Genomic DNA, 26,537 nt, shown 5'->3' on the forward strand with positions numbered 1-26,537 from the left:
TCCTCCTGCCCAGTGAGAACTCTCTCTTTCTGCCTTAACCACTGACATAAACCACCCGGGTAGGCAGGTTCTTTTACGCAGCCTCATCGTTCTTTCTGGAAGGGACCACCCCTTGTCACACACATTGCCTCCAAGTCTCCTTTGGTCTTTATGCTTTAATCATTTGCTTCATTTTCTTGGGGCATTTATGGATGAACTTAGTTTATGGATATTAAAAACACAAAAACCTCAATTTCCATTCTATAAAACTCCAGTGGGGCTGACATTTTCAAAGCTATTTTACCAAAGCAGTTATAAATCTAGAGCCTGAGGAAAGAGAGAATTAAACACATTTAGATGCTCTATTTTTCTTTTTCGGTTTGGTTACCCAGACACCTTGTCCCATGGAGGAATTCAGGAAGTTACTAAAATAAGAGACATTATTTCAGTCTTGCAAACTGGACTGGAGACGCGTAGTGGATAGAGGGGAGGACAGCCTTCAAAGTAAACAAATGCAATTTAGTAGATTATTGTGAAAACATAACCCACAACATACTAAAATGTGGAGAACCCAAATGCACTTATATGCCCATCTGATTATTCATGGAGTGTGTGAGAGAATTTATTGAGAACTTATTACTTGCCAGGACTATCCTAGGTATATAGATATGTTATTTTATTTAATACTTCAAATAATCCTGTATTCTGTAGATATCCTTATTTCCATTTTACAGATGAAAAAACATAAGATTGGAGAGAATTTAAGCAACTTGTCCCGGTCACACAGCTAGTAAGTGCTGGAGGTGTGACTGGCCCCACATTTTTGTATCATTACATAGAAACCTGACAATGGCACCTAAAACGTTTGCCACATCTGCAAGCCATTTGACAATACAATTTTCTAATGTCTTTCTTAAATTCTACATTTTAAAAGAAATCACTTCTACTTACAACTTATGGTTATTCCAAGTTCCACATTGTGCTTCTTAGGGAGCTTTACGTGAAACGTTCCACTACTTGGGATGACAGACTCTGCGATTCCAAAACAAAAGAGAGAGTGTGTTTATAGACCAGGAATAACGGAGCGCCCATCGATGAAGACGCGTCAGGAATACTTGTATCACAATTGTCTGTAGTTAAAGCCTTAGCAATCAAAGACAGGTGAATACCGCTATAATTCTGATAGACCCAGCTCCTGGCGAAGAACAGATGTCCTCCCACAGACACCTGTGCATAATTCACAGCCGCCGTGGAGCTCAGCAGTTCTTAAGTGTGATTTGGGCAATATCTCCATCAAATTCACCTGGGATGCAAGTTAAAAATACAGATTCCTGAATCATCTCAGATCTATGAAATCAGAATCTCTGAGGATGAAGCTTGGAAATCTGCATTTTGAACATATCCTCCAGCTGATTCTTAGGCATACTAAAGTTTAAGAACCACAGGTCTGGTTATATTCTTTTCTCCCCTGCAACCATATTTTCCCAGAGTTTATTATTCAGCAATTGTTTTTTTTTTTTTGGCACACATTGTTTGAAGGTAGCTGGGAGAATAGATTCCGGGAGAATTTTCAGCTTGGTGTGAAGCCTGTTGATTTGCAGGGCGGGGAGGGGGTGCCTTAATTTGTAATGTGAACAGTGAAACATACACTAAAGAGGTAGAAACAGGAGTGATTTTCAGAACGTTTGACAACCAGAATGGTACTGGCCACAGCCAACCAGACTGGATACTGACCAGAGCTGGAACACGGGGGGCCCCAATGGTACCAAGGATGACCCTTTAGTTTCGGAGCTCCAGGAGGTCCCAGGGAGGAGGAGGGGAGCAGGAGGCCCTGGAAAAGGGTGAAGGTGGGTTCCAATATTGGCCAACCAGGAGAGAAGTAAGCTAATACTGCAGCAACAGAGAAGAAACCAGTGTGCACTGACTGACTCTCAATCCAGGATAGAACTATGGAGATTTTACCAGGGCCTGACTAGTATTTTAGAAAGGAAGGAATTGCTACGTATTCTTAAACATACTCTTAAAATTCCTTTCACGGTCTGGGAGACCTTCAATTAGAGATAACGTTAAAATGGAAATATCCTCTGAAGAGACAACATCCATTCATACTAAGTTGCTAATGACTATCCTTTCTTGAAGATTTTGGAAAGGGGTAGAAGGGGGCCAAGAAGCAAGGGAGACAGTAGCCCAAGGGGAGGACTGTGGGATGGCCCAGCTCAAGGCCAGCTCCCCAACCTCACACAAGAATTAACGATTAGGCCCTCAGGCCCCTAGCCCAATTTGTTAATTACATTTTTTTTAACAGGTTTTGAGCCTCTGCAGGGCAGAGGTGGAAGCTGGGCTGGCTTCACGGAGGAAACAGAGTTAGGGTACGGCCTTCACTTGCTCTTCCTGGCCTTTGGGCTTTGCCAGAAGGAATTCGGCCGTAAACTTTTACAAGACCGGAGTCTGATCTTCCAACTCAGAAGATTCACCCTAGATTGTTACACAGGAGAACACAATAGACGTTTCATTTCCCAGGCCCTCCAGGCTTCAGAGCACCACCTGTGAAAAAGGACTCCTGTCCTGTCAGGTGTGGCCGAGTGAGCGTCACAGACTGTGAGCTGATACCTTCGGCTTCGCTCTCGTCCTCAACTGACACCCTGATGGGCCAGGAAGGAGCCACATTTATTTACCTATTAAGAATTTGTACCCCTCTCATTTCCCAATGGGATTGAGCTAAATAAGATTATTTATTTCCCCAATAGGTTTTTAAGAAGACTAGCTGATTTTGATATGTTGGGGCAGAAAAAGAGAAATGAGGTCAGTAAAAAGCACGTAGGTGGGCTGTACTTCCTGACTTCAGGCGCTGCAAGGATCGTCAATATTTACTTCCAAAATATTGCTCAAATCCATGCCTTCCCTCCATCTCTTTCCTGAGTCCTCTCCATTCCCTAGTCCAATAAAAAAATTTGCCACCTGCTTCCCAGCCCTAAAAGTGACAGTTTAAGAATTTGGGTTAGCATGCAGATGGGGGGCAGAGGAGGGATTTGGAAGTGGCTGTTTTGCCCATATGCACCGACAGCTGGTGTACAGACAAGACGGAGAAAGAAACAAGTGTGCATGGGGAGATTGCGAGGTCTTGGAGGGAGCCTGCGCTTGGCTGGGACTGGCCTTGCTGTCAGCTCTAGCCCTTCCTGGGGCTGCCCACATTTCCCGTCCTCAAGGGCTGTGAATCCCGTGTGGTTCCAGTAGCTGCCTCTTCTCTGTCTAAACTAGCTTGAGTGCATTTCTGTTGCCTTCAATGGAAAGATGTGTGATGAACACACTGATCCAGTAGAGGAAATGGAATGGGAGCTAAGCAGAAAGCCCCCACACAAGTGTTCAGGGTGTAGCAGGAACAAATTACTCGATTACTTGGATAAAGCGCGAAAGTGGTCCAGAAGTAAATGCATAAGAAGCTTTGGAGGAACAAACGGCTTTGCTATTTATGGAACTCATTTCATGTGTGTTTGTGTTAGTGTTATGTTTTAAGAGAAAGTGTGCTGTGGAAGGGGAGGGGAGCATATTGTGAGCTTGTATGTATGTGTATTCATATCTGTGTATGAATATAACATCTTGTCCACGATGCTATACAAGTGAGGTCGTTGAATCAGAAGGGCCTGGAATCACTGGTATGGAATAGTTACTACAGCAACATTTTGCTTCCACAAATTTTTCATGCAGGCAATCTTGACCAGGATTAACAGTGTTAGTGACACTGGAGGAGATGTTATCACTTCCTGGAAAACAGCCATGGATCACTTTTGACTATATAAGATTTGAAATATTCATAATGATGAACAAATATCAACAAATGAATCTCTTTGATCAAGCTGTGTCTTCATCTTCATCTTTAAATGCCAACATGATGTATTTTATATTTGGTCCTCTTTTTCCCCATCCAACTGTTTGGTTGTTAAAGCAAAGGCAGACTTAATTTGGGGTTTCTTAAAGAAATACTAGCAAACAGGAAAAAGATCCAGTATGTGGAGAAACGAGAGGCTTAGAATAAGTGAACAGGATATTGATTTTGTCTGACTCCCACGTGACTATTTTGCGCTTCCCTGGTTTTGCTTTATCTTTGTTAATACTATAATTAAAAGCACATTTGGGTAAACAAAAGCTTCCTTCTTTCCACTTGTTGTGCTTTTTCTGCCCAAAGCATTCACTGTTGGCGCAGTACGATCATCACGACATCCTGATTCATCAACCTGGACGCCTTGTGAGAGTCAAAAAAATTAAGGGATGCTAAGGGGGGCGAATGTAGATGCTTTAACTCCCCATTCGGAGAAAAGCACGGGAGGCTCCAGTCATGATGGCAAATGTCATCTGATAGGACTGTTACTGGAACTTCTCCCAGAACAAAGCTGTATTTTTTCCAACAAAATAACTTCAGAGTTAAAGTAGAAACTTCAAGTAGTCATGATATTGTAGATCGGTATTTAAAAGACAGTATTGAAATGTTATGATTATAGCTTTATAATTATATGTATGGTAAAGGATGTTGGTAAAGAAATATAAACAAATTTTAACTTTTGTTTATTAGAGTGACGGGGCTATGCTTAATTTCAGCTTTAAAAAAAAATCCATTAATGCTACTACAATGTGGTTTGTACCACAGTTCCCATTAAAGAGACAGATTTAAGCAACAGTGTATTCAAAGCTGAGATTTTAATCCCTCTCTCTGTCGTTTAAAATATTTATAAAATAGAGATAGCTTATCTCTGAGACCCAATAGTTTGGGAATTAATATCTGGGTATAACATATTCCTGAGGAAGAATTTTAGAAGTGGATGGCTCATATCCAGACAATTAGGAGTCAATCCAGAAGGACAGGACAGTCTTGAAATAGTTCATGTCCAGAGATTCCTACCAATGTTCCAAGTTCTCAACTGGCTAAAAGATTTTTTTTTTTTTGCTGAGGAAGATTCACCCTGAGCTAACACCTATGCCAATCTTCCTCTGTTTTGTATGTGGGTCACTGTGACAGCATGGGTGCTGACGAGTGATGTAGCTCCGTGCCTGGGAACTGAACCAGGGCTGCCAAAGTGGAGTGTGCCATACTTAACCACTAGGCCATGAGGCTGGCTCTAAAAGATTTTTCTGATTCCAGCAGTTTCCAATAGATTCCAGTCGATTGGTAATGACTGACTATTGAGGATTCTGACTCTGTGTCTGGGCCCAGCACGAAGATGCTGGCATCAATTAGTGATGTCTGTCATGAGCAAGGGAGAAGGAAATGCCAGGATGGGAGCATACTTTTCCTGGCCCTATTCTCCATAGTTTCTATCCATTTGAAATAGGTTGATTTCTGGAACAATGATGGGCAAGGGAGAACACCTTAGGTCCCTTTCTCCTGTCCCTTATTCAAGCAAGCTTGGTACGGAACAAACTGGGTTTAGTTGACATAGTTTCTATTTTTTATGAGCTTAAACGTAAGATATTAAAGTACTCGATCAACAAACATTAAAACACATATATATATATATTAAGTATGGATTAAACAATGAACAAATATTGAGGACACAAGAGAAAAATGCATTTATAGCACAAGTCAATATTTAGATACTGCTTACGGAGAAGGTCAGATTGTGCTGGCCATTCCACTACTGCAATGCACTGAGTAAATGTTGCTCACCATCCTCCAGGGCACGGGATGGGCCCCTCCCCTCAACAAACAATGTCAGTAGGGCAGAGGTTCAGGGATCCTGCTGTTTCATGCTGGGAACTCTAGCATCTCTTTGAGGAGGCAGTGTAACATGACATGGAGAAGACGAGTGCAAGTCAGTGGACCTGGGGTTTACCGTTCACTTTGCAGTATGACCTTGAGTTTCCCCACCTGAACCTCCGATTCCCCACTTATAAATAAATGAAGGTATTGGATTATAAGAGTCCTCTCACCACTAATACGCTGTGATTGTAGTAAGTACATGCTGGGGCTGCTAAACAGCCTTCTTTGAAAACCATACCCTCACTGCCAGCTCACTCATCCATACAGGGTCTTTCCAGCAGATTCCTGCTTGGCCACCGCTGTCTAGAAGGGGGAGATACTAAACCTAAACTGGGCCAATTAGATTCTTTCTCTTGGGAATTAGAAATTGGAAGTGGCTGGTACTGGCGGGGCACTTTCGCAAAGATAAGACTATCATGCACAACCAAAAGTCAGAGAAAACAGAGACAAACGGAGCAGAAGTGCAGAAACAAGCAGCACTGAGGGGCCAGGAACCCCAGAGAAACAGTGGGTATGAAATCAGTTCTTGATGCAAATTGAAGTTCCTGATTCCAGTCCTTCAGGAGAGCCAACCGCACTTCATTCATTCACGCATTCACCGAGTACTGGCTGACAGCCTCCTGTATTCCAACCACTATTTTGGGTGCTAGGGGGACATTCATGAACAAAAAGGCACAAAGTCACTGACATCATAGATTTTCCTACTGGACAAGACAAGAAAAAAACTCAAATAAATATACCATATGACATCGTAGCTTGACAAGGGCTAAGAAGAACCATAAATCTGGGGCAGGGGACAGAGAGTGACAGGTAGTCAGAGAAGCTTCTCTGATCAAGTGACATTTAAGCAAAGACCTGAATGAAGAGAGCAAACCAGCCGAGCATGTTGGGGACCAGCTGCCAAGGCAGAGGAAACACTACTGCTGAGATCCGTTGACGGGACGGTGCTGGGCACGTCCTGAGCAGCTTGTTCATCCTCCCCTCCTCATTCCAAGGCGCACCCTCCTTCTTAGAGATTTCACTGCCTGGATGGTCCCTCCATGCCACTGCACTCCCAATTCCCAGCCCTCTGGCAGAATGACATTCGCCTCCACTCCACTTCAGCCACTCACGGCCCCAAGCCTTGCTTGACCTTCTCTGAAATCCTGAGCTTTAAGATGCCACCTGGACCTCAATCGCCTACCATGAGCTCCCTCAACGGCTTTCTCACTATACCCATTGTTCTTCCCGAAGGCTCCTAGTTCCTTAAGTTCTCCCTTTCCTCTTGGTCTTTGGGGCTGATTCTTTATTGACTCCATCCCTCTCCAACCTAGATGCTTTCAAACACAGGCAGTATGTGTAGCAGTTAGAGTGTGGCCTTTGGGGCCAGACCACCTGGGTTAAAATCCCAGCCCTGGCATTAACTACGTGGCCCCAGTTTTCTGGGGTCAGAATAATAGTAACCTTCTCCATTGTTTTTATAAGGATTAAGTGAGTGAATGCACACACAGTGCTTAGAAAAGTGACATGCCAGAGAGTAAGCATTTGATAAATATTATCATGATAATTTTTATGCTATCATAATTATTCACTTGCTCTCCTTGCAACCATCTGAACCTCTGTGACTTAAGTTCTCCTTTCATTGAACCTTCTCTGGAAATCTTAATCTCTGGCTCCATCTAATCACCCACTTCTCTGCCCTGAGGTCCCTTGCCAAAAATCTACTTGACCCTGCAGGTTGATGCTGCTATACACTTAGAGCCTCTGGACTCTGCTCGGCCCTCACTCAGCTTGAAAATCCCTTTACATGAGTCTGGTTGGTTTTCTCACTCATCTTCCCCTTAGCTATCCTAAACATTCATCCTTCTTTTCAACTCCCCAAGATGCTGACCCTTTCACTCTTGCTTGACAGTTCTTAAATGAACTTCCTAAACATAGCTAAAAATGTGTTTATAGTCTCACATCCTTCTCTTCAAACTCATAGGAAGAGGTCTGCTACTTTCTCAAACTAGTCATCTACCTATGTGCTAGACAACCTCCCCCTCATCCCTTTGGGGACCCAATTCCACCAATCATCTCTTTTCTCCCTCATTCATTTCAGGCTCCAAACATGCTCAAAACTCTTCAATCTGAAAACAAAACAGCAAAACAAAATAACACCCCTCTGAACTCTGAATCCTGCTCCCATCGGTTGTCCCATCTCCTTTCATCCACAGCTAACTTTCTTGACATTGCCAAATGTCCCAAAACCGACCTTGGTTGAAGACCACTGATTAGAAGATAAGGCCACATAAAACAGAGCGCCGGGTACATAACTCCATGCTGCAGATTCTGAAGAGAGGCGCCCACGGCGGCCTCCAGTCCCTTTCATCCATTCACTGCATTTTTCTGCAAAATCCTCTTCCCAAACCTGGTTCCTTGGCAGACATCAAGCAGAGCTTGTCTGCACTTCCCCACCCTCCCTCCCTCCTCAGCTCACTGCAGTCTGGTTTCCGTGCCCCGATTCCCTGAAATGACTCTGCAATGTCTTTCTTCCGAATTGTCCGATCCAGTGGACATTTCTCGCCTTTTATGACTTGAATTCTCTGCAGCACCTTTACCCGAGTGACCAGTACTTTTGCCTTGAAAGTCTGGCTTTGGCTTCCAAAATGCCACCTTTTCTGGTTCTCCTCCCCCTTGTCCTAGAGCATCTTATCTCATTGCTAGCACCCTTTCTCTTTAAATCTTGGTAGTCCTCAGGCAGAGTCCCCTCTTGTCGCCACTCTTTCCCTGGTTCTCCTTTAGTCCAGTGACTTTAACAATCACGGACATGGTGGTCCCTCTTCAGTCCTGCTCTCTAGCCCAGACCCTCGTCCTAGGCTCCAGGTCGTCTCGCCTGCAGTCCCCTTTGCATTCCAGCGGTAACACACATTCGGTAAGTCTATTCGTATCTTTCAGCAGTTCTCACTCTTGTCTAATTGGCCCTGAGCTCCTTCCTAGAAGATATTGATCCTACTTCCTCTTTCAATGATCTGAACAAATCATGGTGCCTAGCACTTAGTAATTGGTGATTGATACTTGTCTTCTGAATTAAAGAATGGATGAGCTTGCTTGTCCTTTTTTTCCTAGTATTGGCAGTGGATTTACCTACTCATGTCTAAAATAGAACTCTTTTTGTTATCCCCAAATTTCCACTCTGCAAGTCTTCCTCTCAGCTAAAGACATCACTATTGACTCAACTGCTGAAACTTGTACCTCAGGAGTTGTCCACAATCTTCCCTTTCTCTCATCTTCCACACTCAATCCATAAGCAGGTTCTGTTAGTCCTGCTTCAAGCCATGTCCTAACTTTCACATTTGTCACCTTGTTGTGTAAGCCGCCATTATTCCTAACCTGTCCAACTGCCACAACCTCCCATCTGGTTTTCTGCTTCTGCTATTGTCCCTTCTCATTTCACAAGGATCTCTCTAAAGTATTCATCAGGCTACCTTGCTCCCCTCCATAAAACGCTCCATGCTTTCACCACACTTGGAAATATAATATACATTCTTCACCAAGGCACTGAACTAGCTCTCCCTTCCAACCTCCCCCATCCCATCTCCTAAGCCCAATCCGATCCCCACCCCTACTCCCTTACTCACTGCAGGAAGAACCCTTTCTGCTGTTTCTCAAATCCACCCAGCAGGTTATTCTGGCTCGTCTGTAACACTGGCTGCTCGCTCTGCCTGGAATGCTCTCCTCCCTGATTCTCCCTTGCTGGCTCCTTCTCAACCTTCAAACGTCTGTTCCAATGTCACTTCCTTAGAGAGTCATGCTATGAAAACAGCTCCCCACAGTCATTCTCTAACCCTCATTCTGGCTTTATTTTCCTCAGAGCACTTATTACTGTCTAAATTTTATTGGTTAATTTAAAAATTAACTTTCTGTACTAATAAAAGCTTCATGAAGACGAGGATTTTTTTCTTTCCTGTCTACGGTTGAAGGTCCATGATACAGGAGAGTACCGGACCCATAGCAAACACTCAGCAAATATTTGTTGGGATAATGTGATCTCTATGTCCAGAGGCACATCCTTCCTGATTGATAACGGTTATTGGCTCTGCGAGGTAGCGTTTCACTGTGGGAAGACAATTTACTTAAATGGGAACCAGCACCAACCTCTAAAATCTGCACACCTGTTAGCTACTGACAAGGACTCTCTCCATGACCAGACTTAAATCAGCCTCCTCTGGGTCCTGTTCTTGACTAGCCCTTGGCCTCGGCCTTGGCCTAGAGTTTGGCCTGCTGAGCCTAGCTTTAGCGAGAATTCTGCTAAATTAGTTGATCAAGAATCCCTCCATTCTTGAATACATAATCAAATTCCTCATCCCCCACCCTTGATATCTAATCAAGATCCTCTTAGTAATTTTCCATCCAAGGACTCCCTCACCCTCAGCTTGCCCGTTGGCTATAAATTCCCGGCTGCCCTTGCTGTTTTTGGAGTTGAGTTCAATTTCTCTTCCATACTGCAAGTCGTGATCTCTCTCACAGTAGTCCTGAATGGTCTTCCTGGTCATTTTTCACAAGTGTCTGGTACAATTCCTCTTTAACACTAGAGAGCGAATATTTACCTACTAGGCTTGATTAAATCTACCTAATGAATTTTCCTCGTTGCCCACCAAACTTTCATATGTTCCTTGCAGTGGGAAAGGTCAAGAGAGGCTTTTCTTGTCCATGTGATTGAAGAATATTGTTTCTCTAGCATATAGGGGAAAGTCAGGAAGAATAAAGGCTACATGGCTTTTTTTTTTATCACCTTTATAGTGGCTATTACTTTTTCATTTTGTCACATTTATTTTCCACTGTTCTTGTGGTGACGTTTTAATGAATAATACAAAAACAATGCTTGATCAAAATGACATCCCAAATCTCCTAAACAAAAACATGTTCAGAATATAAAAAATCCTTCCCCTTCTGCCACATAACCCATATAATTCACAGGCAGTCCACCCGGAATCTGCGCTGACTCGCGATTACATGATTATACCTGCAACATCAAACTCGATTTCCAGAGTGACCTTGCTCGTGATGGAAGAGTCTCGGAGGAGCTGATTGGCTTCCTCGAAGGTGCTGTCTTCAGTTGGAATTCCATTAATGGCCATCACTCTGTCTCCAATCTGTAGCACCCCACATCTAAATTTAGAACCACACGTCAGGGGTTGTAGATGGAGTAAACAATCATTAGATTGAAGTTACCAAGTCTACCTTGTTTGATCCTTGCAACATAGCATAACCATTTGGTCTTGTTTATTCAATGCTGTGGGAATCGTAATAGGTCAACTGTAACATCTTGAATTCTTGCATTTCCAGGGCTACAAATGCCAGCAAGGGAGTCTTGAAGTATCCCAGGGAAGTAATTAATAATTCAGCACCCTGGTATTGTTATAATCTGATCTGAACCAATATCTAGTAATGATGAATGTACATTGCCCCACGGCAGAGAAATTATTAAAGTTTGAACTTTAGAGAGTTTTTTTTAATGGATTTTTTTCCTTTTTAATTAACATAGCCTCTAGTCCCCGATGGACAAAAATCTGCCAGATAAAGGCATCCATGCTCATTATTCTTCTCAAAACTGATAAGAACATAAAATTTTATTGTCAGAACAGAGAGTTCATTATGTCTTGCATTTCCTGCATTGAGCGCTGTTCCATAATTTATTAGCGATTCAAAGATAGCCAGCATGAGAAATGCAGAGCAGAAAAAGAGGCTGTGAGAGAAAGCAGCTCACCTCTCCGCCGGGCTGTCAGCTTCGATATAGGAAATCAGAGGCGGGGAAGAGAGTGTCTCTGTGGCGAACACACTGCCCTGCAGTTGGATCCCAAATCCTGTGACAGGGTCTGCTGTCAGCACGACCTCTGTGGTTTCTGTGTGAACAACCTGCCCAGCCAGGCCCACCGTGCTAGAGGCTAAAGACACTGGAGGAACACACACAGAAAAGAATGACTTTAGGTAGGAGAAGCACCAGGAATACATACCAGCATTTCTGAAACAGATCGTGTCTTTGAAACAAAGCTCATCGGCAATGGTGGGAGGTAACATTTGGTTTTCTAGCAAAAAGTTAGCTAGAGCTGAGCAAGATGAATGAATGTCCCAGTATTTGTCACATTTCTGTTACAACACCAGTGCAGCCCCCTCCATACCAGGGACAGTTGTGGGAGCTATAGGAGGAGGACGGCCTTGGGGTGAGGGTACCTGGGTTCTAGTCCCGGTTCCATGGCTAAGCAACCAGTTGACCTTGGTAAGTCATTAATCTCTTTGCTATCTAGGAAAAACGGGGCTGGGTTACCTGGTCTAATTTTCCCCTTTAGCCACTGTGCCTGAGCTTTAAGCTTCTTACAAACAACCTACCCTTCAGCTTTGGAGAAATGATCAAAGTCTGGCTCCTGGAGTAGTGAGGATGTGCTGGTCATCAACCTATCTAGCACAGGTCGGTGTGATGGAGTCCTTTATACTCTTTCTCCTCCTCCCGAACGTGGTTTCTTGAGCCCTTGTTCTTTTCCTTGGGTCCCCAGCCTACTGTGTCATCTCTTGTTCCATCCATTCCTCTGATCCTCTTCTAAGCCCAGGCACACACCGCTGTCTTGTTCTGATCCCCAACCCAGGTCATGAAAGGGCTGCTGCCTCCTGGACGCCCTTCTCTCCACGCTGCCTCCGAGACCTGCGTGCCTCTGCTCTGTGAGCGCGCGCTCCCGTCTGCAGCGTCCAACGCTGCCCTGTTACTTCTTCCAAAAATGGTCTCTGGCTCCCTTAATTTAACTGAAACCTGATGACAGCTTACACCTCAAAACACTCTCCAGCCAGAAGGCATTTTCTTTCACTCTCCCTGCATGGGGCCAGGAGAGGGAAGGGTTTGTAATACTCCTTGCTCACCATATTCAGTGTTTTTTTGTTTTTACCTCAAACCACTCCTATTTAAAGTTCCACATTCTGTACTTATTTCTGCTCTGTCTCATCTTCAAACTCATAGCTTTCGACGTTTACAAAACTCCTCCGGTTCCTCACTGACTTCAGGACTTGGCTCTTAATCGATCTCTTCTAAAGTGAGCTTTTCCTTGTCCTCAGCATCTTTGACATCAGGGCGATAAGCTAACGCATTGGTTCTATGGTTCTTCAGCTCTCTTAACGCAGGTACCAGCAATTCCTCCTACTTCAGCTCTACCAGCACAGCCCTATCCTGGACCCCATCTTCCTTCAAAACGGGTAGAGCTCCAAGATCTCAGTATCTGAATCCTCCTTGTTGATCACAGATCCTCATGAGCCATCTCTCCCAGTCCTTACGATCTAATTTTCTCCTCTTTACGACTTCTATCCCATTTCCTCTCACTGTCTCCTGGTCTAGTGGTTTTCAAACAATATTTTTAGCAGCAGATTTTTTCTTCCTTCAAACGAAGGCATATAAGGATGGCTTTACATTCCAGATAAAAACAGAACTATTGCAGTTGAGGTAGGAATGGGAGACCCCAGAGGACCCCTCCTCTCTCAAGTGGGAATCTGGTGAACTCAGTTTGAAAGTGATTATCTTTATCCATTGCCTTTTACCAGTACCATCATGGACCCCTGGTGACCTCTTCTATGACACATCTGTGAGTATCAGACTCTTAAACCTCATGTGATTTCTGCCCTCTAATGCTCTGACTGGTAATGCCCAGTCAACTCCACTGTTAGTAAGTTGTTAAAGGGCGCTAGAGAAAGTCATGACAAATTCACATTATTCTCTGGGCCCCTGGAAGCTTACATTGTGTAATGTTTTGGCACCTTATTTGATTCTCACAGGATCCATCTCAAACATTTCTACCCTTATCAGGGTCAAACTTTACTTCATTTCCTACAAGACTGAAAGGGTCCGACCACTTGGCAAGGGTTCCTTAAACAAATTCTTCTCAACCTCGATTTCTCTGTGTCAGCGTCTGTTCTCTCTCCCCTTTTCCCTGCTTCAGGGGGCTGCATCCTTCCTTCCATTTAAAGGCTAAATCCTCCTTTCAGTGTTTTCGATTCTATCCCTTTCCACTCTTTCTGTGATTTTTGTGCCATAAAAACTTCTCTCTTGCTGCTTTTTCCAACTTTCCTACCCACTCCTCCAGCTTTCTGACCTCTCCTTCTGACTTGTACTGATTCCAAAATGGCTTCAAATTTGGCTTCTCGCCACAACCTTTCCTGAAACTACTCACTGATGACTTCCTGATTGCCAAATCAACGGCCTCCTCCACTCTCACCACTCCACAGCACCCAGCCGGCTTCGGGAACCATCCTTCTTTCTGAAATTGCTCTCATGGCTTTGCTGAAGCTTGGTTCTTCGTTTCGTACTTTTTCCGCCCCTCCCAGCTCCTTTGCCTCTCTGCACTCCAAACAGAGTTGCCCCCGTTCTGTCCTAAGCCTTTTTTTTCACTCTTGTTCTTTCCCTCATTCATTTCCATCGCTTCTAAAACATGACCCCTGCATGGATCTTCTCAAATCTACCTCTCTGGTTTCTCCTAAGCTCCGGTGTTGAATTTCCTGATTTGATGGATATCTCATCCACAAGGATGTGTCACTGACTCCTCAAACTCGACATTTTCAAAATTGAGTTAATCACCCTCTTTCTCATTGCCACTCCTATTTCTATGAACAGGACCCTCACGCTTATAGTCCTTCAGGCTTGAAATCTTGAAATAGCCTTGGACTCACAACTCCCCATTGTCTCAAATTCAATCAATGGCTAAATTCTTTCAGGATGACCACTGACATATATTTTGTGTAAATCCTCTTTTCCTTTCTTACTGTCAATACCTTAATTCAGGCTTTCATTACTTTTTATTTCAATTACTCTAATACACACGTTTCTGGGTCCTCTCATGCCCAATGCTTCCTTATTATTGCCATATATATTGCTATATTATTGCCAGATTAACTTTCTCTTTGTGATGAAGTCCCAGTGTATCTACCCCCTGGAGTAGGGCCTCATTGTTGCTAGCACAGACTACTATACAGACTTCCAACCAGTGTCCCTGCCTTTTGTCTTATGCTAACAGCCTCCAAATTGCTGCCAGAGTGGCTTTTCTAATATGCAAAGGCCATCCCCTAGTTTCAAATCTTTCTAAAGATTCTATCTGTGGCGCCCTATTTCCTATAGAAGCAAACCCTCAATTCTAGCAGAGCGCACAGGCCCCTCCGTGAGTTCATCTCCTCCTGCCCGGGGAGTCTCAGTGCCTCTTGCTCTCCTCATGCGCTGCGTGCTCCGGCCCTGCTCTCACACCTCTGCGTCCATGCGTACACTGTGTCCTCTGCCCCTTTGTCCTTGCTCTGGGCTTTCACTGTCCCTTTCTCTGCCTAATCCAGGCAGAATCAGTTACTTACTTTTCTACATTTCCACATTTCTAAGACGTGGTCCTATTTCAGCATTTATGGGGTTTTCATTTGCCTGCCTATCTCTCCACTTGACCCTTAGTTCTCTAAAGACTGGGACCAGATCTTTTCATCTCTGAAATCCCAGTGCCTGGAACATTCAGGGAATGCTAAGTGAATGAGGAATGAATCAAGTTTTGTGATATCATCTGCATTTTCCCTTTTGGAAGCAACATTTCGTGTAGATTCTGCTGAGTTAAGGAACTAGAAGTCATTCTTTCGGATCCCAGTCTTTCTATGGCGTGGAACATTTCAGCACTGCAGCTGGTGTGGCGGAGGATGGTGAGGCTCCGGCCCTGCTCTCACACCTCGGCGTCCATGCGTACACTGTGTCCTCTGCCCCTTTGTCCTTGCTCTGGGCTTTCACTGTCCCTTTCTCTGCCTAATCCAGGCAGAATCAGTTACTTACTTTTCTACATTTCCACATTTCTAAGACGTGGTCCTATTTCAGCATTTATGGGGTTTTCATTTGCCTGCCTATCTCTCCACTTGACCCTTAGTTCTCTAAAGACTGGGACCAGATCTTTTCATCTCTGAAATCCCAGTGCCTGGAACATTCAGGGAATGCTAAGTGAATGAGGAATGAATCAAGTTTTGTGATATCATCTGCATTTTCCCTTTTGGAAGCAACATTTCGTGTAGATTCTGCTGAGTTAAGGAACTAGAAGTCATTCTTTCGGATCCCAGTCTTTCTATGGCGTGGAACATTTCAGCACTGCAGCTGGTGTGGCGGAGGATGGTGAGGTGGGTCATTTGTCGAGGAGGAGTAAGGAAAAATGTCTTCGGAAGAAGCACCATCATTGTTCCATCTCAGCAGGATTCACGTCAGTGAGATTAGAGCGGCCTGCGGTGGGGGTGAAGGCAGCCTCCAAGCCTAAGCTTTTCACAGGGGGTGGCTGGAATTCCAGAGTTCCACACATGGAGCATCACAGGCTAGTTCAGATCACATTTCCTAGTGTGCCTTTGTTGATGTCAACTGTACTTTGATTGATCTCCAGATCACACATTTTATTGGCGGCACAAAACCACCAGCAGCCACCACTTCCTCCAGTAAGGATCTGGAGAGTCAGAGGTCTTCCCAGTGAGTTCTCCTAGCAGGCGGGAATACGATATTACATCACCTATTCGGCAGATTCCTTCCACTCCACGTTCTAGGTGAAGCTTTTTGGGCTTCCATAAGAATGCTTTCTGTGAATTTTTCTATAGGTTCACATTAATTTTATTTTTCATTTGAAATCTCAATTTGGTGTAGATTTTTGGACTACTGAATTGGAGTTATAAACTGTTTATGAAACAAAGTCAGCTGAGTACCCTCTCTACTAAGAAAGGTCAAGAAGCAATGGGTCAATTTAAGAGTAATAGGAGGGATTAGGTTAGACATAGTGAAGACCTTCTCAAAAGAGAGACTTACTATATTTTTTGTAACAGAGAAGACAGTTGAGGAATTTAATCCTCTAGAAGGTTTTGAGAACAAATAACTACTTAACTGTGGGAATCACTAAATTTATAAACTCTACCTAGAGGCAAGTTGAAGTGATAGAAATCATTAGAACACTTAATTTAGGATTAAAAATGTATTAAACATTGGTGTTATAATTATATAAAGTTATGATTTATGTAATAAATATAGGATTATTAAATAATCTAGGATTTTACAATTAACTCTGAAAGTCCTCTGACATATTGGCATCTGTTCTTTGAAACAGTAAAATCTCATTTAAAATTGTATGTACTGATTACTCACACATATTAAAGTCTTGAAAATTATTACTAGATATGAAAAACCTGAACTGTAGATTGAAAGATGATGAGTCAGAAGAGAAAACAGCCAATATTACTCGGAGGAGAAAAAGATGGGCTTGATTATCGTGCTTCATTAATGTGGTCAACCAGCAGAAGGAAATAAAGGTGATTTATGAATTATAACCCTGTGGTTTAAAAATCCGTATGATGACTTCTCTCTCCAGCAGCAAACAGTCCTGCAGGGCACTAGCCCTGGCCTGAGGCGTGCCCACTTCCGCTCACGGGTGAAGATGGACATGACCAAATTGCTGACATGCTGCGTTTGAATTCTGCTAACTGGTGTGTGCACGTCGTGTCCAGGATCCCCTTCTGCTCTGTCCCATTCCCGTTCACATTTGGAAGGTTCTGTTCACAACCCTTCAGGTTAAATGACCCTGTGTTTCTGTAAATTCTTGTCTTTCCTAGTGTAAGCAAGGGAGGGGACCCCAGGACAGCTCATTAACTCCTAGAGTTTAAAACTCTGCCAAACGTTTTCTTAATTTAGAAGGCTGTGAGGTTTACTGTCAGACATAAAATGCATTTCAAAAGTATAGAGAACAAAAGAGCTCCAAGATTTATTAATACACTGTGTTTGTTACTATTTGATCCTGTAATTGAAGACCTCCATTTCACTAAACTGTTCCACATCGGGGTCGACCTGCTGTGGACTCAACACATTGGGTACCACGTGACCCGGTTCAGGAGCACAGTGGGGCGGCCAACAGTTCCCTTCTCCAAACGGGGGCAGGCGCAGATCTTAAGCTAACCCCTGCGAGGGCTCCAAGGGCTCTGTGCATGGTCACTTAGAAAAGCTTACCAACAGCTGCCTTTGTCTTCCATTCTTTTTTCAGGGGTCGGTGGAAGGGGCAAAAGTTGTTAGGTTTTCTCATTCTCTTCCTTTCGGCTCTTTTCAATGTTGCCCTCCCTAGTAGTAAGTGATGACAACAAAAGAGGCAAAGACCATTCTGGGAATGTGTTCTGACTTCTACTCTTTGCTGCAGCTCAGGCGGACCGGGAACAGGCAGTCTCTACCCTGGCTGTGTCCAGGAGCGGGAAGCAGACAGCAGGGGGAGCTGGCCAGACCCACCGCTCCATCACACTGCCATCACAGGGGGGCCGGGCTTCTGGAAGGAGCATTGGCCTCGGCAGCAGGAAAACGGGCAGCCCAGGCAGTTGGGGAAAGGTCAGTAAGACTCCAGAAGGGGTGACAAGAACATGCCTTCTGGGACATGCCTCTGCACCCTCCAGGGCTCGGTGACACTCCTCAAAGCCTAGCGCTAGAGGTGCTCATTCTCCCTGTGAAACGAACACGGCCCTCTCCTGTTTTAATCCTTGTACCACGTCATGACAGACTTCTATTTCCCCTTTGGGTCCATGATACAGAATGTTTTAATATTTCTGTGAGAAGATTTCATCCTCTTCTGGCCATGTCCTTCCTTTGTACTAGAGACATATGTGAGCATTTTTTTCCTGTTTTGCAGGTTCTGGCCTCAGCTCATCACCAATAGCGCAAAGAGACTTTTTATTATATTTGTGACTTTGCCATGATTCACCATCCATACAAATGGCCTGGTTGCTATAGAAACAGAAGTATGAGAAAAGGGGCAACAAATGGTGGTACAGAATAAAGACATAAATAAAGTGAAATAAACCGTGGTAAAGTGAGAGCGGCAATAAAACTTTTACTATCAGTTATTTGGGAAAACCTTTACATGTAACGGGACCACACCAACCCAAAGCAAAAAAAAAAAAAGGAGACTAAATCCTCACTTTTTTTTTCTGATTTTGGAATACTATCATTTTTTTAGGCCTTTCTGAAGTGGGAATAAAAGTTCATAGCAGTTTTGAACCTTCTTGTTTGATTAAAATATAAAATAGAGGATCTCCCGAGACCCATTTGTAAACATTCTGGTAGGCGTATGGTCAGTGGTGCTCTGGTGGCTAATGTCTACAGCAAACACAAATAGCTGGAAACTTCTTGGACCAGGTTTCTGTTTATATTTCTACTCTGCTGGAGAATAACGTGCTGATACAAGAGAGAGTTGCTGAGCTGGTTACGGGCATCAGTGACAGTGTGGCCTCAGCTTTGCTCCCTACTACAAAATTCAAGATGTGTAAATATCAACCTGAGATAGCCAAACATATTATCATTTATTTGTAGACACTAATGTTCTTAATCAACACAGCAAGTCTCGTCTCGCACAAACAAATGTTCAGCCATTGAAGCAGAAGTACAAACACTAATGAATTCCTTTTAATTGCTCTTCCCTGCTGAGGGCTGTTAGCCTGTTCCTGCCAATGATGAGTGCTGCACATGAAGCCATTCCATGTAGAAAATTTCACGTACGAATGTCCACCACAAACCCTGAAGGAGTTACAGGCAGGACTCAAGGTCTGTGTGTTACTCCAAAGTGTAACCACTGTGAAAAATGCCCGAATCTGAGAGCAACGTCAACAGATTTTCATATGTGACAATTCAGATTCAGGCATAATAATGGCTAACACTTAAATTATTCAAAATAGCTAACAATTAGATAGTGCTTACTTTTACCAGGTGGTGTTCTAGCATATTTTATATGTGCATCTACACACACACACAAAGACATATATAGACCTATAGCAGTTACATCATTGGATAATTGTGAAGAGTATATGCGGATATAGATGTATAAATACTCATCATAATCTATGGTATATTTCTTGTCCTGTGTGTCCCTTTTGGTGGTAAGAATATATATATATATTCTCATGAATCTTCACAAGTACCCAATGAAGTAAATACTATAATTATCCTCATTTTGTAGCTAAGAAAACCAAGTCATAGAGAGCTTAAGAAACTTGCTCGAGGTCCTACAGCTAGAAAGCAATGATGCTGGGATGGGAACCCAGGCAGCCTGGCTCCAGGGTCCAGGCTTGTAACCAGTTCACTATGCTGCCTTCAACTAGTTTCTTCCAAGAGTAAATAATTTACCTTAGCATCAGCTAAGAAACACATGAGATTCTAGAAACTCCTTGTTTTCATTTTAACTAAACTCAACCTTCCTTCTATTTTCCTAAGTTTAAATTTACTGTCATGTACATACACTAAAGATGACGAATCTCCTTATATTTAAAAGGATATGCAAGTCAGAATCTTGAATACACCACAGTGGTGGCCCTATCTTTTGCAATGGTTTTCTTTGTTGGGAAGCCCTAAGGTTCCTGTAACATGAAAAGACCATTTCCCAGCATGGTGACAGCTAGCCTCCTATACTGAGGTGGTACTGGTGGGATTGGTGACAGATTCACCTGCAAAGATGAATCTCTAGTAAATAAGCTGAAGAGCCAATAGGTTCAACTACCCCTTCTCCCAAGAACCTTCTCTCTTCACTACCAGCCTTGAAGTATCTGGGTTTTTTGGTTTTATTTGGGTAACTTAAGGGTGTTGCTTATTGTATTCTCATGGTAAGCAAAGAAAGAGACCCTATCTTCTTGGAGCTTCTTTACAGGAATCACAAGCACAGCCACCAAAAGGGACACATAGGACAAGAAATACTCAGACTCTCTAAACCACGATTAGATTGGGTTGGAAAGATAGGTGTTCTCTGACTCCAAAACTTATGTGATTATGCTGAGAGATTATGATCTTCCCCAACAGAAAAAAAAAATTTAAGAGTGATTTGTGTTTCTTCCCTGTTAAAGCATTCAATTACCCTTTTTTTCTTTGTGTACAACCAGCTATCCAAAAGCAAGTAGCCAGCCACATCTTTCTAGTCCTGTCTAGTCTATGTTGCTGTCCCAGAAGATTGTATTTCCAAGAATCATAGCTGAAATTCTTAGACTTTAGGATGCTCGTTATAAAGACGAGCATCCTTCCAGTCTTCATAAGGCTGGAGTGGGCAACAGAAATATGTTAGAGCAGTGACTCTCCACGAGGTAGGTTCCTGGGGAAAGTATTGGAATCTTGGGGAAGGAGATACAGTTTGAAAAGGCATGCTGAAACTTATTACTGCTTTTTGTCGGGGGGGAGGACGGTCATGAAATAAAATTTAACACGAGATTTACAATAATTTTAAACCAATGCAAGAGATTACTGTATTTATCAAAAAGGGGACATAGTTTTCAAAAAATTACTTTAGAGTAAGAAACTAAAAACAAAGGTTTTACGTCCAAAGCTACCCAGAATATAAGGAAGAAGTTTTAGAGGAAAAATCATATCTTTGGTTATTTTATTAGAACAAAAGAGCAAGAAAAAGTTTCAAATAAAAGTCGTAGGCAAAGGTAGTATGAACCAACGTTTCAGTCTGAGTTGTATTCCCTCTGGTCATCACACAGATACTGGACATCACTTCGGTGGTCTTTGGCACAGAGCTGTGAGCCTCTTGGCATGACCTGATCTTTTAGGCGCTGTAAAACATTCTTCCTATAGGTTTCTGAATATCAAAGACTCTAAGCAGCCCACATGTTTTCTCCAGGCCAAACAGCATTACTGGCTAACGTTTTACTTACGTGAGCTTTTGAAGTCTTTCTTTTTCAGCTTCCTCCTCATCATGGTTCCACGTGGGCTAGTGGAGTAGAGGCTTCGAGGTAAAGTTCCCATGTTCAGGGAACTCAGGCTGTATGCACTCATGGAGGTAGGAGAGAAGGATGAAGACACCAAAGCTGCTGTAAGAGAGTGGAGACTTGGCACAGAGCATTCTAGGTGCGGTGTGAGCCTCTGCACGTGCCAACCAGTAACAATCCAGAAAGACACACGTGATGCACAGCAATGGCTAGTAAGTACCCCAACCAGACAGAGACCAGGTCTCCGAGCCCACAGAGACAGTGCTGTGGAACCTGAGTTACGAGAGCCCATCAACGCCCGAGGAGCAGCAGGCTCCCCATGTGCACAACAGAACACAGACAGGCTCCATCAATTTTGCTTTAGACAAAAAAAAAAAATCCCAACATTAAAACAGGTTTCTCTGTAAACAACACCATGATGCATCGGATACATAATCTCATTTTCATAAATATTTTCTGACATGAATTGCACAAGTGATTCCACATACACAAAGAAGATCTGAGAACATTGCACTCTGTGTAATATTCTGAACTGTTATTTCCTGACCACATATAAAGCATTCTGAACATTTACATCCTTTCCTAACGACAAACGCTTTCTGATGGAAAAGAGAAAGACTTAGGAGATGTCAGAAATGATAAGTTGCTACTATAAAAAAAGCACACAACAACCATGAAGGCAAATACGGTGTGAATTAAATGAGGAAGAAGCAAGAAGAACACAAATTAAATAAAAGGCCAGGAGGAGAAAGGCTGGAACATTACGAGGGCTGTTTGGAGGAGGCGCTGGCGGGAGCGGCAGGGCTGGCACACTGCCACGGGCAGGGTGGAACGTGTTATAGTGATGGCAGGCGTGAAGGCTGCAGTGGCTGCTGGCCCAGGAGTCCCACGTAAGTTGCCTGTCGCTCCTCTGAATTTTCACTGCCCATATGAAGTGATGATGAGAAATAAGAAAAACAAACAAACAAAGAACCAAAAAAGAGGAAAAAAGTAACTGAATTGCACAAATAAAAAGTATAACAAAAATGAAAGCTGCTTGCAAAAAATAAAAAAGAAATCTACTGGCTTTGCCCTTTTCTCAGTGGTCAGCAAAACAGATGATTAACGTCAGGGATGGAAACTCTTCATCTTCCCAAGAATAATGCATGTCATTCCCCAGCCCATTTTTTCCCCTTTTAAGATGACTATTGAATCAATTTCTAATCTCCCCCGTGCTTCACAGCAGAGATTAAAAACATGTTTTTTTTTTTAAATTTAAAAAGTCAACTCCATAAAGAGCTATGGCACACAATTAGTAATTAAAGATTTGCAAATCCTGGCTAGTTAGCAGCACTTGTTTTGAGAACAAGAAAAGCAGAAGTAATAAATCACGTGGGCTCATCATTCAAGCGGCTTACCAGTCACACGCCACAATTTACTGCTTTGACATTTTAATTACACTAGGATCCCTCACTTGAACTTGATTTTTTCCAACAATAAACCACTCTAATCATCTATCAATATCAGAATCTTATCCGTATCCTAATAGGGAGAAGATAAACGTCTTCACATATTTTACGATTTTTTTTGTATTGTTGAAAAAATGTATTTACATTTGAAAGAAATAGCTAATTCTTAAAATATTTCACATGTTCTTATGCTTCCTTAAGATGCCGTAAAATTTTAATAAAGTTTATTTTAAAATTTTGGCATCCTCTTTGATTAAAAAAGACGCATATTGTGTTTTCATTCTAATTTCAATATTGTTTAGATTTGATTTTCTACCCTGTGTTCTGGAGGATGAGCAATATTACGTTTGTTACTACGTCTGATGTGAAATTTTTCATTCAACAGTCTTAAAGAGTTAAAAATAACATATGAACTTCCACTGCTGTGATGCTAATGTTAGATGCCTGACGTGTGTTTTATTGAACAGTATTTATTCACATAGGGAGGTCAAATATCCTAAGTATTTAAAGGAGGGTCATTTAGATAAGGGCTTAAGTTTTTAGCATCTGTGCTATCAGCCCCATTGGCCACGTACGTGGCAGCCTTTCTGGAACGAGACAGCGCATGGAACAGAAGCACCAGCATGGCCAGATCCTGCGGCTGAGCTGACTGGGTTGCCTTCTGGCTCCAGCCCTTCCTCTCAGTGTGACCTTGGCCAGTTACTCAGCCTCTCTGAGCCTCAGTTTCCCCATATGTCAAATGGAGATGATGAAAGCAGCTAGCCCCGGGAAGACTGTGAGAATGCCGCACATCGGTGCTTAGCATGCTGCTGGGACAAGACTGCAAACAAACGAGTAATCATTAACAGTATTGATTCTACCTACTTGCCAAAAAATAAAGTCTCTCTCAAAGGAAAGAGATGTATCTCAACAAATTCCACACATTGGACACTTATGTTTAGAGTTATCTCAGAAATTTGCAGAATAGTTTCATAGCCACCATGATTTTGTGGTCCTGAAGTGTGTGGCGCTTCCTCCTACCCCACTGCTGTTTCTGGTTTGGGTTCCATCTCATCACTACTCTAGTTTCAAGCCACAGTTCCCTTCACCTGGACCACTGCCACACCTTCAGCCGTGGCTCCCCGATTCATCTCCTACAACCTACCTTCCAGCATCGGCAACACAGTTAGGCTGGTCTTTAACTAGATAGTTAGACTATGGCACTCCCACTTAAGCCACTGCAATGGGTTACAATTACAAAGAGAATCAAAAGCGACCCATAATTCTCTCTCCAGCTTCACGCCCTATCACTTTCCTCATCATTGACTGTTTCAGTCACACGAGTCTTATCTCTGTTCTTAGAACAAGCCAGGCTCCTTCCTGCCTCAGGACATTTGCACTTGCTATTCTTTCTGCCTCTGATATTCTTCTCTCAGTTGTGTGCATGCTTGGCTCCTTCTCATCATTCGGGTCTCAGCTCAGGTGCCACCTCCTCAGAGAAGTTGTCAATTTCCATGGCTGAAGTAGCTGCCTTCTCCCACACTATCCCATTACTGTTTTATATTCTTCCTAGCACTTATTACTGTCTGAAATGGCTTTGTTTATTTAATATATTTTTAATGTTTGTCTCTCTATACTAGAATTCCATGAGAATAGGAATCTACTTTGCTGTCTTGCTCATAGATGTATCACCGCATTAGAACGATGCCTAATACACAATGACTGATGAATGACCGAGTGAATAAAAGAATGCATGAACCAATAGGAATATTAGCCGCAGTGTCCACGTCCACACTGCAGCAGCATTTCCCTTGTGATAAAAGAGTGTTGCAAGGGAAGTCCCTAACGGATTCTCTTTAGCATCCTCATTTTACTTCAGGACGGACAAGAAGACTTTTCAGCAAGATGCAGTCATTACTGGTTCTGGCTAATGTACTCCCACAGCCGCTCTACTGCACTCTTTACAAAGGACTGTCCACATTTCAAACGAAGTACAGTGAGTGGGCGTCAGAATTCTACACTCACTTTCGGACCGAGTTCTTTATGGAGGGCTTTGAAAATTATTGGGACAGTTTTTAGGACTGTCAAACCCAATCAACAAATTGATAAAGAAGATATTATTGCCCACTGGTTGTGTGCCCAGCACTGTGCCAATGATTGCAGGCAGGTGAAATGCCGGTCATCACCTTTACCTGGACTTCGATCTATCACTGGGGACTAAGTCTTCATACGTATGAAAAAATTGAGACAAAAATGATATACGATAATGCACAAAATTGCACGCCATGGATACTGAACACAAAAGGCCTTCAACAAATAACGTCAGCCAGAGAAGACGGCTACTGCCTATTTTGAATGTACACTCCAAATCTATTCGGTTTATGGCAGTGTACTCATACTCACATATTAGGCAAGTATTTCAGGGGGTAAAAATAAGCTGTTACATTGTTGGCACACTCTTTCACTTTGTGAAGAACACGCACAGTGCATTTTCTCATTTAACGGTTCCCATAATAACAGCCAACTTTTACTGAGTACTTGCTACACACCAGACACTGTGCTAAATGTTTTTTCACGGACTAGCTCAGATAATGCTCTAAGTATACCGAGGAGGTAGGTATTAATATAACGCCCCTTTTACAGATGAAGAAACTGAGGTACAGGAAGTTGGATGACTTGCTTAAGGCCCCAAGTGGTGAAGCCACAACTGAAGCTCTGGAAGTCTGACTCTAGAGTCCCCCCCCACCACCTGACCAGCCACCACGCTACACTGCCTCCTACTGGAGTTCCTGAGCCTTTGCTACAGATAAACAAACAGGAAGATAAAATGTAATGCTTTTCCCAACATTCCATCACTGCTGAAGTGATGAAGTCTTAAGAGGCACCTGACACGGAGGGAAGTGCTGTGTGATCTCTGCCCTCCCTGTATCTCCTGCCCAGTCCAGGAGGTCCCAGGGCGCAGACACCCGCTATTCTGCAGGTTGCCCCCGGAGCTCACAATGACGTCCTCCCGGGCTGACTGTATCAAAACTCGTGCTTCTGCTCCCATTTTCTTTTCCAAAGTCTCAGTTTCCTTCAATTTGATTATGTCTCCCAAAGACCTTCAGTGGGAACAATTTCTAAGCTCGTTGAAAACTCATTCTTGTTGGTTTTTTTAATGCTGCTATTTACCAGCAAAAGGCACGGTGAATCTCTTATTCCCAGAGGATGTACCCATTTCTGTCTTTCCCTGAAAACACTGTGGTGAATGCTTTGTTGCTAAGCAAAATTCAGGAAATGGTGTATCTCCACCCACCCATGGGCTGAGAGAGACGCTGTTCAGGCGTCAGAAATCTTGGAAAAATGACCAGAACTTTCTGTGGAAAAAGTGTAAACTATGTAAGATAGTTCCACTACATATAACAACAGAAGTTTGAGAATTACAAACACCATAAAATCTTTTGGTATTTTTTTCCCTTCTTAGAGTATAATTAATTATGCTGAGGAGCCACTATTTATTTCCTCTTGGACATGCAAGTCTGACTTTAACGTCAAATGCAGGGTTACTCCTGTATGCCAGACAAGGAAGAAGGTGAAAATTTTCAGCAAAAGTGGATGATAGTGTCAGAAGTGGAAACCAGAATTACTTAAATCACGAGCCCCCAACTCCCCGGAAAATCACAAACGACATCAGG

The 26,537-nt window shown here is 43.0% G+C and overlaps 1 protein-coding gene across 33 annotated transcripts in view; it reads right to left on the reverse strand.

The window, feature by feature from the left end:
* GRIP1 (glutamate receptor interacting protein 1) overlaps window positions 1-26,537 on the reverse strand; it is a 598,510-nt gene that overhangs the window by 58,322 nt on the left and 513,651 nt on the right. For 10 of the 33 annotated variants that reach the window (XM_070271875.1, XM_070271871.1, XM_070271867.1 and 7 more), the window contains 5 exons: window positions 22,202-22,357; window positions 21,383-21,538; window positions 11,460-11,646; window positions 10,716-10,861; window positions 931-1,011 (listed from right to left, as the gene is read on the reverse strand). In XM_070271875.1, coding sequence (XP_070127976.1) covers window positions 931-1,011; window positions 10,716-10,861; window positions 11,460-11,646; window positions 21,383-21,538; window positions 22,202-22,357 — 726 coding nt within the window. The remainder of the gene's footprint in view (window positions 1-930; window positions 1,012-10,715; window positions 10,862-11,459; window positions 11,647-21,382; window positions 21,539-22,201; window positions 22,358-26,537) is intronic. The other 23 variants (XM_070271886.1, XM_070271881.1, XM_070271870.1 and 20 more) reach the window with 3 other exon arrangements.

This window comes from Equus caballus, chromosome 6 (assembly GCF_041296265.1).
Source record: "Equus caballus isolate H_3958 breed thoroughbred chromosome 6, TB-T2T, whole genome shotgun sequence".
NCBI lineage: Eukaryota > Metazoa > Chordata > Mammalia > Perissodactyla > Equidae > Equus > Equus caballus.